Source organism: Eucyclogobius newberryi, unplaced genomic scaffold (genome assembly GCF_026437365.1).
Source record: "Eucyclogobius newberryi isolate DKJ021-1_F unplaced genomic scaffold, fEucNew1.0.hap1 SCAF_21, whole genome shotgun sequence".
Taxonomy (NCBI): Eukaryota; Metazoa; Chordata; class Actinopteri; order Gobiiformes; family Gobiidae; genus Eucyclogobius; species Eucyclogobius newberryi.
In genome coordinates, this window is record NW_027315846.1 from 21,582,348 (window position 1) to 21,602,507 (window position 20,160).

General features: G+C 43.6%; 1 protein-coding gene across 7 annotated transcripts in view; it reads right to left on the bottom strand.

Moving 5' to 3' along the window:
- Nucleotides 1-5,035: 5,035 nt before the first annotated feature.
- esrrb (estrogen-related receptor beta) overlaps nt 5,036-20,160 on the bottom strand; it is a 34,651-nt gene continuing 19,526 nt past the window's right edge. For 5 of the 7 annotated variants that reach the window (XM_072457376.1, XM_072457374.1, XM_072457375.1 and 2 more), the window contains 4 exons: nt 19,839-20,006; nt 19,412-19,573; nt 10,115-10,384; nt 5,036-7,808 (listed from right to left, as the gene is read on the bottom strand). In XM_072457376.1, the coding sequence (XP_072313477.1) occupies nt 7,564-7,808; nt 10,115-10,384; nt 19,412-19,573; nt 19,839-20,006 (845 nt within the window). In that variant the 3' untranslated portion in view covers nt 5,036-7,563. The remainder of the gene's footprint in view (nt 7,809-10,114; nt 10,385-19,411; nt 19,574-19,838; nt 20,007-20,160) is intronic. The other 2 variants (XM_072457373.1, XM_072457370.1) reach the window with 1 other exon arrangement.

Consider the following 20,160-nt stretch of genomic DNA (forward strand, 5'->3'; position numbering starts at 1 on the left):
TAGCGGCTCAAACGTGGCCATATGCATTGGATGTACACCGGCGAGTGCCAAGACACACACCAACCGGGGACGGCATCCATCGTGCGGCCATTGACAAAGTTAATTCAGCCGAAATGTGCCCGAAAACGCCTGCCAATACGCCGGCTTTAAGATCACAGAAAAACAATAGCGGGAGTTGCACTGTCCAGTATCGACGCACGTCAGGCCACCTTTGTGCGAGCGCTGTACCTGGACGCGCGGCGACAATGGAGAAAAACAGAAGGCGCCGCGCAAATAAGTGCTTTGATTGTGCCCAGATAAAACGCATGACGGAGGAGACTCGCCGCGGATGTGATTTGTGTATAGTTTCTTACGGAGTCAATATATGTGGGGTCTGTTTGTGATTGAGTGCAAGGTCAAAGGGACACGGGCGAGCTGGGGGGGTGGAGGGAGGGGCGGGGGGGCGCACCGAGAGGGGAGGCTGCCCAAGGCCATAGCCGCGCACACACAGACGCGCACCATATTGAAATTAGCAAATGGACTGCGATGCCGTGGCGCTCGCTGGCCCATTTGTGTGTCTCCCACCCCCCTATTTCCCCCCCCTATTTCTCTTCTGGGTGATATACACGTGCCTCGCTGGGGTACATTGGGGAAGAGGACGTCCTAAAACCAAACGGGTGGACTCTTATTTATTTACAACATGTTTTGCGCTCGTCCCATAACACTGTAAATTATCAGCGTGGTCAAGGCTCCTTTCTCAGGCAGAGGAGAGCAGAGGACATAAAGCATGCAATCTATACCATATTTAATACAGGAATCACATATAATCTGTCCATTTCCATATATCTCCTTTTACGAGTCATATTTTAAATACAAAATCAGCTTTATGAATAGAAACATTTGAGTTACGAGCAGTCATATGTGTGAAATGATGTGCAATATGTCTATAGGCTCCTGACAATGTCTGGCCGATATTTATGACATTTCCACAGTAAAAAGGGATGGCAGGTTTCCATAATGCTGCTCGATCAAGATCTATTCACCAGGGCGCTGCACAATGTTAGTACTTTATTAGACTAGACTTTATTTAGAGTTTAATGTTACCTCTGAATTGAAATAATCTAAATAAAAGAGCATTATTTCACATGCTTTCTTTGTGTGCTGTTTTGGTCTTGTCTGTCTATTGATGGGCCATAGATACTGCTATGCTAACACTATCAACTTGTATGGCAAACGCTGCTGTATATATATTCTTATAAGCTAAACATGTTATGCTAAAAGTTAAAACTATAGATATGTACAGTCTGAGTTTATTTTTTGAAATGTCAAAACTACACAGCAGCCCTTTAATTTGACAGTAAACCCGTGCTAACTGTATTTGTATGTGAGTGCAGAGAGAATTCCATCAGACCTAACCCTCCTGGGACCAGACCTGGTCTCTAGCTGCAAAACCTGGGCCTCCTCCATTATAGCAAACAAGTACATTTGCTTTAAGGCCAGTGGAGATTTCTAACCTTTGCTTGACATGCCGAAAAGGTCAAGCCCATCTGTGGCCTCCCCCATGGATTTAAGCCTGACCATTTCCTCCCTCTGTGGACACCAGGAAATCCCGGGATTCACCAGTCCAATACCAGGACCATGTCTGTGGCAAATGGCACATGGAACATTTCAACCACAATCACAACTCAGACCCCTCTCTCCTTCGGGGATCGCCTCCGATTCAAGGCAAAAGTAAAAAAGAGAGAATTTGAGATCTCGGGTCATTATTTCTCTGTGATTTATCAAACTACACACCCAAATTCATTGTGTCCTTATTGGTCTAATTGCTTTCACGATGTTCCAAGATCTTTACCAGGTCATTTTCAGTGGCGAGAGTTACATAATTACCACAGCCAAAACAAATATTCTTTTTTTGTATTGACAGTTATAATCCACATTGGCCAGTTGCCCGTTTTCGACCCACATAACGCTAAATCTGCAGGTTCCGTTTGCCCATCTTCTCCTAATAGCCCAAACTGCCAGCTTATTCCCTGTTCTATCACTGCCACTGTGGTAAGCACCTGTAAACGGATCCCACTGAGTTTTTCTCCGCGTGATAGACGTATCCATGCTTATCTGCGCTCTTTATCGGTCTTCATTATTTCCTCAGCACTGGTTAAATTGGAAAAGCCCATAAGAGCGCGTGAATACATGGCAGGGGCAATAAAACAGAAAGACCCCCGCCGCCGCCGCACACTTCTCCAAAGCAAGAGGGAGATACATTGGGCAGATAGTTGGAAATATTTCTGCTCCCCCACAGCTTCATATCAGTGAGCAGCGCAGATAAAGATACACTTGGTCAAATAAATCTTCAATAAGGGAACAAAAGGCGTTAGGTGCAGTAATCTTGTGTGTGTGGGTACACTTTATAACCGCGGGCTCCCTTGTTGTTGCAGAGTAAGCGGACACGAGTGCAGTGATTTCAGCTAAAAGCCTCTGCGTGATGGCCCAGGGTCAGCCCGGTGTTGCCGCGGTGCTCTCACTGCTGCACAGGAGCACCACTGCAACAACAAGTTCACTGTATGCAAGGTAATAGGAAGTATTTAGAAATGAATTAAGAAAATGCAGTATAAGAAGTTCTCAAAGCTCTTACACCATCATGTCTATTTAATGTATATCCTATGACTAAAGTTACAACTAATTTAAGGTTCATGTTTTGTTGATTTTTTGCACAAACATGGCACAATTAGGACTGCCTGTGTTTAAAAAATGGTCTACAAATTAAATTGAATTATTGTCAATGACTGTCAATGAATCGGAAATGACAATCCACCAAAGGCCCATAGTTTGTGGGATAGGATCCACTCCTGTCAACACTCAGGAATAGGAGATGTTATTAACTCACTTAGCGTTAAATATGTTAAATGTGTGTACATTTTCTGGACTAAACAGATGCTGTGTATAGTATCAATACTATACTTAAGCCTAAAGCTTAAGGTATACTTTATTGATTCACGGGAATTCATCCTCTGCATCTGCCCCATCCTTCAATGCCACTGGGACAACCTGTTTTTAAATTATTAATCAGCTTAACACTATGGAAAGATTGTATTGCGGTGGAAATATTCACCTGGAAAGTCCAATTTTTACTGTACCGTACTATCTTTGACACCTGTACCACAGAATCGTAGGTGTAGTATCATCACTTTCCTTTTTGATTGCACAACAGTAAAATAATGTAACCGGATTCATTTGGCCAAACTGGGACAAAGGTCTAAGCGTTGGCCATTAGGAATTTTAGGAAGGCGACTCAGCCCTGCATTAAGTGATGAGTAGAGCAGGAGGGTAACCTGATAAATGCACTTAAAACGGCGAAGATGGACAATGAGCGGGCGAAATCTCAGACGCCGCGCACGCACGCACGCGCGGGTGTGCATGTGCCTGCTCGGCATTTTGACTGACTATTGATCAGCTGTAGACAGTCTTGGGGCGGGCTCAGATGGGGCAGGTACAGGAGAGGCAGTGCAAAAGCAACATATTTCTCTAAGATTGTCTTTTGTGGTGGCCAATATAACAAAAGACAAGATTGTGTGTCGCATGAAGCAGATGTGATGTAATGTATCCATCTGCGGCGCTGATAGTTGTGAAAACGCCCTGCTCTTGTTATTGAATAGTAATAGGCTTGTCGGCCACTGCCTCCAATTTCACAAATGGAGCAATAAATACACACTACAGAATGGGTGCAACAGTAAGAATGGCTGTAAAGTATGAGTGAGCCCCAGAAACAAACCAGCAGAGTGGATAGAGGGGGGAAATTTGACGATGAAAAGTGATGAAAAGTGCGAGCGTGAAGTGCGGGCGCGCGGTGGCGGCGGAGGTGGCCGGGCACTCTGGATTTCTGTGCCACCAGCTCTCCTGGGCATTTGCGTGCTCTGTTTTCCACCTAAGTGTAATTTGAGGCGGCGGGTTGATACAAAGTGTATGCAGCAGCTCCGTTCAAAGCCAATCGCTCACCCTGACGTGTAATCCTTTCCCTCGCCATCATCAACGTTGCTTTGGGAATAATGAAACACACTTAAGCAATTCACAGCAGTCATACAGCTGCGAGCGGGCCCGCATCTTGATGAGATGTCTCGTAACTCTAATGAAACGTGTTTTGACCTGTCAATGGGCGTAAATGATTGCCCCGCTACTGTATCTGTAAGAAACTTATTGATAGCAATATCTGGTCCAAGCGGGTGATTTGGATGAGAAACGAGGAGCACGTTGCCTTTCAAAATAAGCACACGGCAGGTTAGCGATGAGAGATATTAAATTTGTGTCATCTTCTTTCCGTCTCTTGACTCTTGATGCCATTGTTTCCATGTAGAGGATTATTAGTATTAATTGGTAGCAAGACATTATTTCAAAAAGGGAAATTGGCTGTTATAATTATAGAGAGGAGGGAATACTGTAAGTCCCTGGAATATCAGCTTCCTGAAATAATGGAGCCACATCCCCTCACCCCTCACCCCCCACCTCCATCAGCGAGCGTGTCTGTCTGCCTGTTTCCTGTGACCGATCCATTTGCAACAGCTCCTCGTCCCGGCTGTGGATGCTTGAATGGTTGGATGAGTTGGTGGGTGGCTGGGTGGCTGGGTGGCTAACAGCTGCACGTCTGCTCCAGTCAGTGGGTGCTGCAGAGTAGAATGGGTAAATACAACAGGCGGAGGGCAGGGTTAGGGCTAAGAGGCACCAGTAGAGCAGAATGACTAAGTAGAAGACACATTATCCTGCTGGTAAACACACATAGTATTTACTCTAAGCTGCTTCAGGGGAAATGTTAAGTGTTCTCGAATAAGCACATAATAACCATAACTATTGGAATGGTATGAGTATAATTAAAATGTATGATGTAACAACTCAATTATCCAAAATATACTGTTTAGACACTCTACATAATTGAACTGAACTATTAAAGTTGCAAAGGAGCATACTAATGTTGCTAATACTTTGGGCAAAGACATAATTGTCACATATATCTTAATTGCGATTGTGTGATTTGCATTTCTTTACAAAGGTACAACACAAACAGTGGCAGAGTTCAGGGAGTATTTAATTCGCTGATCCTTTTTGAAAATCAAAATGTAAAAGTTACACAGATAGTAATGATTCAACGACCAGAGATATCAATGAACACCATTGTCAAGTGAGAGATATATCACACTAAAAGTATCACAGAAGCAGGAAATCAGCTGCTTGCTCCTGTCAGTGAGGGACCGGTTCTGACACACTGGTGTTCAGGAAAATGACGTACCCGCTTAGGAAGTGAAGTGTGGGCTCAGAGCCACCACGACCAGGTCATTATGAAGCATGCTTTACAAACGAATGAGAGAGGAGAGAGGCCAGTGCCTACAATTACATATGATTTGGCAGGAGCGCTGATGAGGAAACGCGGTTGAAAACAAAGATGGCTCAGGTATGTCGCATGATCAGTCAGAGAAATAGACTATGATTATGAGGTAGTAGTCAGCAGGGTGCTGCATACTAATGATATTTCCGCAACCTACTGTTTAAATGGTGATATATGTACAGACTTGTAATATAAGACATGTTTTAGTTAACAAAGGGCCACACTGGAAAATGAAATTAAGCCCCTTCTGATGAGTTGAAGACTACGAACACTTTAAAAGTAGAATGGACAGGGGTTATTCGTAGTAGAACAATTAAGTTGAGCAATCTGAAATAGTCTTTAATCTCATAATATTTGATATTGTGATAGGTGGTCCCAGTTGTGCCACACACAAATTAAATCAGATTCAGGACCACATGTGAAAGGGTCACACTGTCCCAATGAAAAGGTCAGATACAAGTCGCATATGGACAAAACATTTTGGCCAGGACCCCTTATGAACTGAAGGTACACCTTTGACACAGAGCTTTGTAACTGGGCCAGCTGTATAGATTAGGAAGATGAGGTACCAGAAACATGGCAGTACAGGAGCAGACCTACTGTATAGGCTTAGACATTGTGTGTTGCTTTGATCACAGTATCTTATGGTTGAGGGTTAAACAATCGATCACATTGCATGAGATTCTTCAGTAGTAAGCACATTTTTCTCACATAAAAAGGGTCGAGGAGCGAGACTCTGCTGGAGAGTGACTCACTCTTCTGGTCATCTGGCTAAATCAGGATCTGTGTCTCCCACCAGAGATCACACCTTGTACTGACACAGGGCCGCGCTGTTTGAGCATGCTGACACTTTGTTACTTGCATAGCTATTCACATGTGCACGCTCGGGCATTTCAGGCTGTGCTCACAAGACGTGCGCTCCTCCTCAGAGCCAAGAGGTGTTACTCTGCACAGTGTCGACATGAGGTCAAGAAGAAGTGATCATGTGCCCACTGTAATTGTGTGGGACAACAGCCTCCCATACAGTTATAAATAAACCATGTGAGAAGTGCCACCACTTCAGACTTGCACCTGCCATTTACCTCTGTTTGGTTCGAGCTCTATAAATGCAGGCACAGCTATTAAAAGACGGAGGTGTCTAAAATGGTGAGAGCAGATGCTGCGCACCTTGCTCCCTGTGTGTGGGATGACTTGGACATGGGCTTTAGTGGACCCAAAATAGAGGTTGACATATGGGCCCGTGATTGTTTGAACATGGAATCTCCTGGACTTGAGCCAATCACCATAAATCCTTTGATACCACCAGCCACTGATCATCTTTCACCTAGCTTGAATCGAGCCTATGCACGCCAGTGGCAATTTCCATGGGCTCAAACAAAGGCTAAATTTGGCTTCAGCGGGCGACATGAACAGCACTGATTCCGACCAGCGAATGGGGATCAACACTAGTGTGATGTGTGGTTTAGAGATAGAAAGACAAAAGCAGCACTGAGAAGCATGTGGAGTACTGCAGGCGAGGCCTGGATTTGCTACAGCTCCTCTTATTGCTGAGTTCTACAGAGTAAGATGACTATAGATTATAGCGGCCTTAGCTAGTATGGTTAATTATGAGCCCAGCGAGTCTTCAGTCTGAAACAGATCTACAGAGATCACATGGTGCATTGCTCTGGAGAGGTATATCCAAGGGTATTTAAACTGATAACAGTTCACACATTAACAATACATTTTTTCCAGAGGAAAACAAAGATGATAGAGACCAACTTCACCAGACTTTAAACTGTACACCCAGTCATTCAATAATAAATATGTACAGTACATTTCCTGGTCCTGTCCAGGAGAAACACAATGTGAACAGGTGCCCCTCTGCTGCCTTCAGCACCCATTTAAGGATTGTTCAGTTTTCTTTTTTCTTTTCTCAAAAACTGGCAACAACTTATTCAGAAGGGCTGGAGGGCAGATGGTCCATTTGAACAACATGACCACTGACAATTAACAAAAAACAAAAATTATTACTGTACATAGTATTTCTTATATATTTTAAATTAATCTTCATCATTCATTTTATATTATACTAATAATCAAGTTTTGCATTTTGTTCTTTTTTCTGTTGCATTCAACAGGATTAGTCTGTCCTGCCAGCACAGTCTCTAGTGTCCAAGGAACGTCAGCCCGGCATGAGTCTGTGATTGGCTTATGTCAGTCCAATCTTCCAATCAGACCTTAGCCTCAAGCATCTCCAGAAAGAGTTTGTGCATGGGCACCTTGCCCTGCACCTTAATGCTGTAAAAGTGCTGCACTGCCTTGGTGGCGGTCTGCCGGAGCAGGGGCAGGGTCATAAGCAGCTTGCCCGCCCGCCGAGGGTCCTCCTGGTGCTGGCTGCTCTCGTAGTCCTGAAGAGCCTCATGCAGCGCGTCCTGCAGCTTCTGCACCGCCTCCATGTCCTCTATGTGCATAGAATCTACAGGGCAAGAGCACAGACACATCAGGGCCAGGTACTTTACAATTTGACAGGACAAAAAAAAAATCTGGTAGAACATTATAGTTTGCAGTTGGAGGCACTAGTAATATAACAGGAGTGATGGGAAATGGATTTTTCTAAAACTAAATTAAATCTTATGATTGATCTTTACTGCTGTGTCAGTGCTGGGAACACATTATCAGTGTAACTCACTGCAACCCGATAAAGAATAGATCATAAACTAGAAAAGAACCACTTTTGCTTTATTTATTTAGTTCTCTAATCTCCTGTGGAGCGGGCAGGATGTTCACATGGCCCCTGACCAGGGTGACTGAAAATCAATGATATCCTCCGCTAACAATGGCATGAATAGCACCCAATCTCTGCTGAGTGAGTACACATTAAGCACAGCACTGTTTCAAAGGACAAAAACAATGTGAAACTGCTTCCATTAGAGAATTGGACCAAATAAAAAGCTGGGGTATGCACCTAAGTCTCTTCAACTCATGTCCTCACAGGCCTCAGTGGCCTGACTGATAAAAAACAAAAAGTGCTTCTGCTGCCGCTGACATCTAAGTCTAATCCAAGACGGACAGGACGGAGATACATGTTCTAGCTGCTATTATACTATTAATAAACGTCCTCTTTGTAGTCCTAAACCTTGCCGAGTACTTTGCTGACAGCATAAAAAATGGGTCTTCTCAGATTTTGTTAGCCCAGTTCTGTCCTGGTTGTTGTTAGAGATCTCATCAGAGCAGCTACGGTTTCAGTTTGGAAAGCTTCTCTCTGGTGTTCTCTCCTCTAACGTTTCGCCACACTGCCTCACGCCTCCTACTGTAGCCCGCACAGCCGCTCGCTCTCCGTTTAACCGCCGCCGAGCACACAGGAGACCACGTGTCATTGGCTGGCTCACTGGTCTCACCTTGCCCGTGCATATTTTACCACACGGGACAATAAAAAGCAAAACAGATTTCAGACTTCGCCCCAAATTCATTGACTGGAACAACTGTATTCCCAAGACCTTGAGACATTTCTCACCCTGACGATTTTCAAATCCACAGTGGTAAAATGAAGTAGGTCATTTTGGAAAGTGGATGAGGAGGGAGGGGGCAGGAAGGGGAAAGAACAAAAGACAAAAATCTAATGTGCTGTGTCTCTATTGGCAGTGCATAAACATAACGGTATGACTGACTTAGACTGATTTGAATGCAAAGTGATGCTGTGTTATGGCCTGAAGTGGATAAAATAAAATAAAAAGAGAGATAGAGACATCAGAACAGATGGAGGGAAAGAGGACAGGAGACGCTGTGTGTAGTAGTCCTTGGAGGAGGAGCAGACTTAAAAAAACAACTTAGAAGAAACAATTTCCTCGCAATCCATCAGTGAGGCCACGTCGATTGGATTGATAAACTGCTAATTACAAAATCAATCGCTATGAATTTTCACAGCTGTCAGACAGAGGGGCTCCCGGGAGAGTGATCTTCCACAGACCTTGTTCTAATGTGCTTCCCTTCCCCCTCCCCTCCCCGTTCGACCCTCAGTTCTCCTCTCCGCTCGCCCCACCTCGGTACCAAAGCCGCGCGGAGTCAAAGCAAAGCCCCACCATCAGCATTTTCATTTTTCAGGTCGGGACAAAACGCGGGAGAGCGGCCGGTGACCCAGGCGAGCATTGATCAGAGCGGGACAGCTCCTGCCTTCTCAAAAGGGGCCTGTCGATAGCCGCGTGCCTCCTCCGTATTGGAATAAACGAGGCCTATCACTCCCTGATACTTATTCCATTGGACTTAACACATTTTATTGACAGCCCCCGCGCTGCAAATGAAATGCTAAATTTATCTCTCCTGGCTGCTGTGCCCTGCAGCTACTGTTATGGAGATAGAGAAAGAGCATTGGAGAAATACCGCAATATAGAAGATGTTCAATTAGAAAAGCTCTGTCCTCCTGCACTCTGCCAACACGGCCCTTATCATCTCTCCATCTAAGGCTCCAAACTAAAGGTTACACAAAACTAGGAAAACTTACCAATGTCAGGCCTCAAACTCAGTTACAACAACAGTCAATGTGTCAGTCAAGTCATTTTTATTTTAACAGTAATAGTGTGACATAGAGAGAGGTTTTAATTAGGTCTTATTATAGTACCCTTTTTGAAATAACATTCTATGCCTTCCTTCTGAATTTGTAAATTGGAATAATTAATTTCCATATAATAATGACATTCTTAAGGACAATATGCTTGTATACTTCACATCATGATTAATGAGCCCTAGTTAAATCATTGTGTGCGTGCTGCTTGCAGGAGGACCCACCTGAGTTGGCCAGTGCGATGGCTTTGAGTGTGACAAACTCCTCCTTCTCCACCTTGAGCTTCTTGTACTTGCGCACCAGCTGCAGGATGGACAGGTAGAGGTCGAGCAGGCCGGTGAGCCGGGAGTGCTCCTCGTCCATGATGTAGTCCTCTGCGTACACCAGCTCGTCCTGGTACGGCAGAGAGCGGAACACGATGCTCAGGATCAAGATCTCCATCCACGCACTCTGAAGAAGACTCATCTGATCGCCCAGAGACAAGGTGGAGAACCCTAACAACACACAAGAAAACAAATACATTATGACACCTCAGATATTACTTAAATGGCACTGATCGTTTGTAGACATTTGCAGTTTACTTCATTTTATACATGTGTGTGATGAGTATTCATAGTTGAAACTTAGCTGGTTGAGTACTATTTTATATTTCTATTTTTTTGTTAGTTTCTTTGTATTTTTGTTTGCTAAAATAATGGACAAGGACAAGTTTGTGTTACTTACTATTTTTATCAACTATTATGTATGCATTATTTGTTGTGGATATTTATATAATCAGATGTTGTTGCTAAAATTACTCTAACTATAACACATCTATAATCACCACTAATTGTGAAATGAGTTCATCCCGACGTCGCCTGGTGCCAGCACACACACACTCCATGAGAAGTTGGGAACCGAAGATTCCCACGTTTGTCAACTTGACCCATGTTTCAGTAGCCGGGATACACGAGCCATCACCCATATTAACCGGGGCTGTTAGTTTTAAATGCAAGTTGCACGCTTCCCTTTGAAGCCCGTGTCAGAGCTCTTGAGCGGGCTTTACTGAGAGTGCGGACAGTGCAAAGGTCTGAGGGACACAAAGCCGCGCGGTTACCCCTTGTATCCTGTCACACTGGCATTGGTGTGAGGGGGATTAACACAGCCACACAGCCTCGTCGGAGGGGTCGAGGACGTGGCATGTACGCCGCACAAATGTGTCAACAGCATGTGAGCAGAAACATGTAATAGAAAACAAATGTACAAAGTGGGCAGAGTTTAAGCCCGGCCGGAATAGAAGCTCACGCCGGGCAGGGTCATAACTTTCCCACATCATCAGCTCAAAGTGGCTCTGCTGCTGTGACTTCCCATTGGAGGCCTCTACCTATGCTTGGAATAGTGCATTAAGTTAAACAAACTGGAAGATCTCCCATAGATGAGCTGTGAGAACTCAAATTAAAGGTAAAGCAAAATAGAACGGAAAAGGGGATAAGAATCTCTCCTTTCATACTTGCCTTTAGCTGTCAATAAACTGCTCGCTCTCGCTCACACACACCTCCCTCCTGTCCCACAGTGCTGCTCAGTGCCTTCAGGGGGCCCATACTGACAGCATATTAGCTCCCCGACTCCACCCCTGATTAATATGATTGCTTTTTATTACAACTTTGCTATTGTCACAGCCGCTGCCAGCGCATGATTAACAGGCGATAGATTACAGTATTGACCAGGCCGCTCACCAAAGCGACGCCCCCCGTTTTCTCTTAAATATAAATGATCTTTGCTGTTGCGGCTTGATGTTTATCTGCTGCTGCCCGCCCGGATACCTTGAACACACATGTATAGGCTCTGTAGAATAAGAAACATGATGAGGAGGAAGTGTGTGGGAAAGAGAAAACAGTGCAGACAGAACCGAGAACAGAGGAGCCTGGCGGAGTGCTCCCTGAGTGTTCAATTTTCCTTATCGAGGTGATGACCACTGCAGGGAAGAGCTGGAGGATACATTAATTAACAGATTGTGATCAGAATGCGAGGGCCTTCACATTTTGAAGGGGAATCAATAGTCAGTAGAATGGAGTGCTAACAGAAAGGTGCCGGTGCCGAGCTGGACCGGTCAGAGGTCTGCAGAGCCCAAATTAGACCCAACAAAAGCAAACTGCCAAAAGCACTCTAGACACACGGCTATTATCAGTCGAGGCAATAAGCCATATTTGGTGAACGCCCGTGCTATTACACATATCCAAAATGCATCTTAAAATGTTGTGTGATTTCCTTGTCTGCATACGTGGCCATTAAGTTGGACAGCCTGTGGACTGGCCGGAGGGAAATTGTCATGCGAGCGGAGATGTGGTCTTGATTGCTGCATCAGGTTGGCATCACAATCACAGGCAAGGCTTTGTCTAGCCTTTTAATGCCAAGGAGGACTGGAGCGGAACTAAAGCGCTGCACCCAATGTGACAGCCCGCATGTGAAGGCCTGGTTCAGGGCTTGTTGGAGAGGCTTTTGAGCTGTTCTGATGCAGCCGACACCTCTCAGCCATATGTGCGTATGCCGCAGCAGCCTACAATTACCTTTGACGCTAAAAGTCCTTGAATTTAATCCAGTGTTGTGAGATGGAGAGGTGGTGTTTTTCCCCTGCACCGTCCCCTCTTCTCAGGGCCTAAATTATCGCTCCAAATGGGATCTCGTGTCGTTGTCTCGCCTTTTTCCACTCAATTTAATCGAGTAATGAAGTGACTTCCCGACTCCGCAGGTCACACGGTGCTCCGGCCGCTGCACTCTGAAGGTGGCCCGGTTAAGTGCCGTCAGAGTGGGTGATTTCCTCTAATGAAATATCAATATTTACATCTTCATTTCCAGCCCACTGCCTTGGCGGGCTTTGACCAAACATGACACAATATTGACCAAAGCAGAGAGGCCTGTCTGAGTGCTTGAAGGGCCTTTTCCACTCCACTGCAGAGTGCACCGCATCATCTCTTGTCCACAGGATTTGTGTCAGGAACACTCACACCTAATGACAACATTTGTTTTCCTTTGTTCTCTGTCATAACGCAACAAAGACGCGATTTTAATATTGTGCAGTAAGATGTTTTATAAAATGTAGTCGAAAACAATTAACATTTGACAGACCTTTCACTAAAAGACAGCTAAGTGCGTCCGACACCATCACTCGTGCCTCAAATGGTGAAAAAGAGCACTTAAGACCAACACCCCCGAGCCAAAAACATCATCTCTTTTATCTGCGCGGGCCCCCGGCTGTGGGCAGGAGGGGGCAGCCCAAACGCACAGACGGTGGGCTCAGACCCCTCAGTGAGATTAATCAGAGCGCCGTTTCATCTGCCAGAGCGCGGGACAGTCCAAAATGAAATGCTGGAGATTTCTGTTGAGCTTGAGTTCATATTCTATTAATTTATTATTGTTTCCTTCTCCCCGAGGGCCATTAGCACGGGTAATAAAAAGAGATGTAATTACGAGGCACGGTGGCCCCCTTCCAGCTGCAACCCCCTCGTAACTCACCCTCAATCAGACAACAGAGCAGACGGGGGTAGAGCCGGAGCGGGGCTGGAAGAAAGGAGGAGAGAGGAGAAGATAGGGGCCAAGCGAGGAGGCAGATAAGCGGCGAGGGGGGCGAGGAAACGGGAGATAGAAAGAGGCAGAGAGTGGCTGTGGCTGGACAGAGGCTGATCTATCATGGGCAGCTATCAGAAGGACAAGCGGGCCCCGAAGACTTGAGCCCGGCGGCAATCTCACCCCGGCCAAGTCAAGTGCTCTCCGGGCCCCGGTTTGAGTAAAACGGCCCCTAACAGGACCCCAGAGGTTCAGCGTATCTTTTTTTCCTTCTCTTCACCTCGCGCTGAGCTGAATGATCCTGCTGCCATAAGCGAAGTCACTATCAAAGCTGTCTATTTCTGATGCCGCGTTCAAAAATCATGATAAAAGACACCTTTTTCATATTTTTCTTATCATTTCTACTGATACTAGAATAACACAGAACCAGTGGCTGAAGAAGTAACAGTACTCAGTTTTGTACATTCAGTAGATTTTTGTATTTTCTACTTATACTTAAGAACCTGTTTAACAATGTACATCAAGAGTACAAATTTAAAGTATTTCACACAGATTTTGAGAGCTGTAAACGTGTTAAATGTGGTGATATTGATAAAGAATTGTGCCGAATTTTGTTTGAATCAATTTCCAAATTTTTCAAGTGAATTTTGTGTATATCTTTTTGTTTGCTCGTAGTTTGGGCTGGAACAAAATATTTGAGCAGGATGTGACCGTGTACTTACTAAAAAAAAACTCAAACCATTTAAAGTATACTTCTACTTTTTAGTCCGGTTTGAAAATGTAATACCTAAAGAAAAAGGTGCAGACACCTATATATTTGAATAAAAGTCTCTATGACAGGTTGGATTCATTGAACTAAAATGCATTTAAGATAAACATATTTTAAATTTAGCTAAAAATTATATACATTTTAATCCCAGAATAACACATTTTTTAGGTTTATAATTTTACTTCCTGTTTGTAATAGAGACCAAAAGACTAAAGTCACAATTTATAACTTTGACCATTAAAGAAATGTGAGCGCATCTTTTTGTTGACCCTCTAAACTTTAGAGGATCAAAAAAGTAGTTTCTTTTGTGTTGATTATGCACACATTTTGGATGGAACGAATGTATGATGTCACTTCCTTTCTACAGATTTTTTCGCAGAACTGTTCTCCACAAATACAGTAGCTACTTCATTGGTGTAATGATTATATGGTCATAATTTATATTTACAACAGGTTCAAAATTTTAAAATCATAAAAAACCTGTCATACGCATACAGCACTTTTACTTTAGTACTTTTTACTTCTATTAAATCTAAGATGAGCGATAAATCTATGTAAAATGTAAAAAAAACAACAACAACAACACATTTGTCTTCTCTTTGTCATAGGTAAACAAGCGTGTATGACTTATTTTCCTTTCACATGACAGCACCAGGAGCACCCAATCAATAGCCGCTTAGTAATATATTGCTGTGCTTGACATAAATAATTTGAGCTGAAGTCTGGCCACATGTATAAACACAAACAGCTCAGTTTGCCCTTTTCCCTGGACACATATTTGATGACACCACGACTGCTTTTACCATTCACAACAAGCTCATCAATACAAACTACACTGCCTGAGGAAGGACTTCACCTTTTTTTAACGTCGCCCTGAGCTCACTTACACAGCCACTATCTGTCTCCTTCTTGAATGATAACTAGCCCATTATCTTATTGAAGGCGCTGAAGAATGGGCGATTCGAGTGGCAGCCTGTGAACATTGAGGCTGTAAACGCTGTAATCCTCTTGTTTTAATCTGCACCCTGTGACCTCCTGACCTTCTGCGAGGAAGTGTTTAGCCCCTCCCCCGAGCGAGCCCCCCCAGTCCTATATCGATGTTACATATCTCTGTTTAGCCCCAAAGACCAAGATGAATCTGGCTTTAATCAGGCCGTAATTACACATAATTTATCTGCGCTGCCATCACGCCGCAGTGCTAATGAGGGGTGGCGCTCTGTGGACGCACAACTTAGAAGGAAAATCAGGCATTATACATTTGACTGGCTTCCCTCTGTATTCAAAAGAGCATTTTTCACTGTGTTTTATTCCACAACTGAGCACAGTGTTTTCTCATTAAAGATCCATTAATAATAACCGCTGAATAGTTTTAGCCATTGCTGAGCGTTTATCGAGAAATGTGTTCAAATGCCGTGATTTCAGTACAAAAATAAATTTCTAAACGCTTTGATATTATATTATATCTACTTTACTGTGGGTTGTACGTAAAAAAGGGGTTTCGCATGAAAAAAATATTGTTAATGGGGAGGACATCTGCAAAGCCTCAAATAAAGGATGCAGCCTACTTTAACTAATGATTATTTTAGTAGTTGACTAGTCAGTGATATTCTTTCAAAAAGCCGATTAGTCAAACAATTATTTCTATTGTACTTTGACTCTTTTTAAAACATTTTTTTAACAAAATAAAGGGTGAATTATGGAATATGTATGAAAAATGTAATATTGATGATTCTTCTATGCATTTTGATTTTATAATTCCAATGTCTGTTTAGATTCTATATACGGTAGTCCAAATAACAATTATTTAAAACCTTTTTTTTTGTTATAGTCGACGAGTTGCAATTAGTCGATTAATCGTTGCGGCCCAGCTACTTAAGATTGTACATTGTTTAATTTACACCTTTTTACCCAAACTAGTTATGCGTGACAATGACAATACCAGATTGAGCAGTTAAGTTTAGTAAACTAGCTGTCATAACTTAAGTGCTGTGTCTAAACCCTGTCAGCCCCATCAACACGCCCCGTCTCAATCTTCCTCTCTTTACCTCCTGCTCAGGTTTGGGCTTTAGCATGCACCTGATTACTCAATCTATCTTTATCTCCTGTGTTGGAGCCTACGTCAGAAAGTAAATTGAATATACTAGAGCTGTCTGTTGGTATATATATTTAATAAAGTACGCTGATGAGGTGCTGATTTATTGCTGGGCAGTATTCACACTCTATTACAAGGAGATTACGCAGCTTGAGCGGGATCAGCCTGGCAACACAGTAAGTAGATTTCACAATTTAATGGCAAAGAGAAAACGGGGCCCCACAGGGGGATGGGGGTGAGGAGGGGGCTGGAGGTGTGTGTGGGAGTCGGGGACTGACGAAAACAAGACAACATACAAGAGCTGTGGTGTCGTCTTAACGGCGCTAACAACACGCCAGGATGTTGTTGTCTGTCAAGAGCACGGCTGATGAGAAATACAATAAAATGGACATGATAAACACATACAGCCGTAAACAAGGATATTACCCTGGACTGATCTGAAAGTCAAAAGGAAAAAGAGAACTGGACACTGGAATGACACAGGCTTCAATTGTATCTAAATATCATGCCAAAAATGCCAGTGTAAAAATGTTTTTTTTTGTGTAGGAGAAAAACATCAGAGGTGTAATGTCAATGTTTGCTTGGCCCTTTAGACTTCACTGAATTCCCAACTGAAAACACTGCAGCCTGAGATTCTGGAACGGGACCAGGCACACACGAGCTACCGTCCAGTCGCAGGGAAAAAAGGTATAAAATCAGTCTTTTGACCGTTGGAACAGATGATCATTCCAGAAATCTCCCATAAAAGGCACCCATGTCTTAGTGCACAGAAACTAGAACTGTGCGGACAGAGAAGTCCTGCTTTAAAGGCCGGACAGGGACTAGAGGTGCATAGGTGTATATGTCTGTGGGCCTATGTGTGTCAAAGGTTGTTTACACCTCAGGAGCAACAAGCCATCTGTCAGCGTTCTCTTAACACGGCCTCTAATGACCCTGGGCCTCAGGCAAGTCAAGTCTTTTTCACAGAGCTATTTGGAGCAGTGACAAGTGTCTACACTACTTATACATTAATCAAGGCTCTGTCAAAAGTGCTTAAGAACTCTTTTTACAGCTCTGTCTTGTATAGATACACGTTACACCTGATCATATTTGCAAATGTATTTGTGTTCCTGAACAAGCTCTTGTGAGTTTGTCTATCTGCACTAAGCTGGCTAACACTGACAAAGCATAACTTTACACTCTCTGATGAACAGATTTTCTCAAAATGACCATAAATATTAGTATAGAACAGGGGGGAATTAAAAACCAATTGAGAGAAGGTAAGTGCCAATTTCCATGACATTTAAATTGTTACATTTGGACTTGGGGTATCGGCCCATCTGTCAATGGCCTAATCAATGTGGTCTATTTCATAATGAACTGTTAATCTTTTTAATTCTGCTGCCTAAGGCTGCAAAAATCTATCAAAATGTAATCAGCCCTTTCCCACTCTCCTTCCTTGTTCTAGAGCAGATGAGGGAGAAGTACAGCAGACAGTGAGTGGTGACTGCCCTGAGGTACCGCTGGTGCATAGAGTGTTAGTGCTATGGAGTCTCACTCAACCAGTGAACCGTCTCTGATCAGGTTCAGCCATGTACAACTCAATTATGCAGCCATTTCATGGCCAGAGGACACCTACTGTCCTCATGCAGGCTGCTCCACAGGGACACCAAACCACTGTATCTGTCATGCACCAACTTTCCTCTTGTATGTAGGCTGTGGACAATAAATGACACACACAATCCCATCACTCTATAATCTACTTAAAATCTGGTGATATCAAATTGCATGTGCAGCACATTGTCCACACTCAGGACAGGCAATCAGACTTACTGCCTCAGGTTTTGGGTTAGTGATCATTATCGACCCACTCTCTGGGACAAAGCTTATTACGGCTGTGATGATATCCATGGTACAATACATAGAGCATTACTCTAATCTGATTAACACACGTCTTCATACTGACACACAAAGTTACATAATAAATGAAAAGTCTATCTTTTCTATATTTGTTTACCTGTAAATTGTTGGTGAAATAAAACCTTGAAAGGGGAGAATTTAATTGTTACATGACTGATCTGCACTAATGAGCCTTACATCACTGCTTAGCCTTAGATTACCTGTGGCAGACAAACGTACCACATTTAAATGTGTTTAGAGCTGCGTTTATTATTGTAGAGAAGTATAGCAGCAAACAGCTGCTTTGGCACATGTGTATCACCTGTGTAATGTTGGGTCAGAGTGAGTGTTATCAGGTCAGTAGTGATCCAGTCCTGAGTAAGCCTCTTGTTTAAACTCTGGCCGTGCTGACGATGCAGGGCCACGGGAGAGATCCCAGCAGTGATCCAAGCCGAGTAAGGTACAGCGCAGTGGCACATCCTGGGCTAATCTCCTTACTATCAGATATGTACTGATTAATAGCCTCCTTCTGAGAAGAGCTCTAAAACCTTTTCAGTACAAAATCCACCTCCCTGAGGTCAGCTGGAGTCCACCCCTTTCCCTAAATAAGTGAAGGAGCATTATTTGTGCTGTCCGTTTGTGTGAAAGAGGTGGCCTGTAAGTGCATTTTCCCTGCTGACACTTGTGACTGTCCAATATACTGTATGCTGATGAGAGGTAGAGGTTATGGAGGAGCCACTGAGGGGCGTATTCATTTACTTTGTTACTCCCGTATACTGGCTGCACTTTAATGTTATAGACTTATGGAGGTCAAGAGCAAGATCAAGCGGAATTTGCCTGGCTTGCAAAAACAGGGTCTAAACAATATATCCTGTGTCAAAATCAGAACAAAGCTCTTGCAAAAAAAATCTCTGCTGACGTGAGGTGCTGTATCCTTAATTCAACAGCCACTTCTAACCTAACACCTTGTCCATCAGAATGTGTTAGGGCCAAGGAAGAAACATGATTATGTCCATCAATAATTCACTGTGTGTGCACCTGAGGCCGTGTCTGTGTGCATAAATGTGTGTGCTATGATCTGTTGTTTGATTGGGCAAGAGCCCAACTTTGCTCTAAATCCCTTGATTACAACACATGTTGTCCCTCTTTAGTTTATACAAGGACTTTAGATATATGCTGTTTGTTTTCTGAACAGCTATGAGTCTAAAAATATGTTCAGTATGTAAAAATAGTTCATACCTGGGATGTGTTTGGCCCAGCCAATGATGACGACCAGCTCGCGGTCTGCCAGGTCACACAGTGTGGTTAGCGCCTTGATGTCACTCTCTGGCATGGTGGGGTCTGGCATGGCATAGATCTTCTCTGGTTCGGCTACCAGTAAGTGCGATACTATTTTTGTGACTGAGAACAGACAGTGACGGAGAAGAACATTAAAGATAAGGTACTTTAAAAGCCCTTATATATATAAGCTATTATTAAAGGCAATTCTGTTGTGTTTATCCTCCAGATTTAACTAGAATCACTGACAAAATTATTAAAGTTACAACACACAAGTGGCCTCTATCTTAACTTTATTCTCATATTCCAGCCTTGATCAGAGCTTGGCCTACATTTGTGTCCAAAGAAGGGGGCATGAGTCTGTCTTGGGAAGGTCCTATAGTTTTACCTGCTTGCTGGCCTGGCAGCGGGACGGCGGAGGTGGGAGACAATGGGCAGTACTCACGAGGCTTTTTGGTGGGAGGGGGGAGTGTCAACCCCAGGTATGGGTTGTTCTCTGCGTCCAGCCTCCGTTTGTACTTCTGTCTGCCCCCTCGCACACGGTCCAGACGCACGCCTGGGGAAGAAAAGACAGAACAGATCATTAGTTATGATAAAATATGTCAACAGTCAAAAGTCAATTGCCAGAATATAAGCATGTGATTCATGTCTAATTTAACTACACAATTAAATTAATATTCAATATACAGAAATGCTACGAACACGGCAAC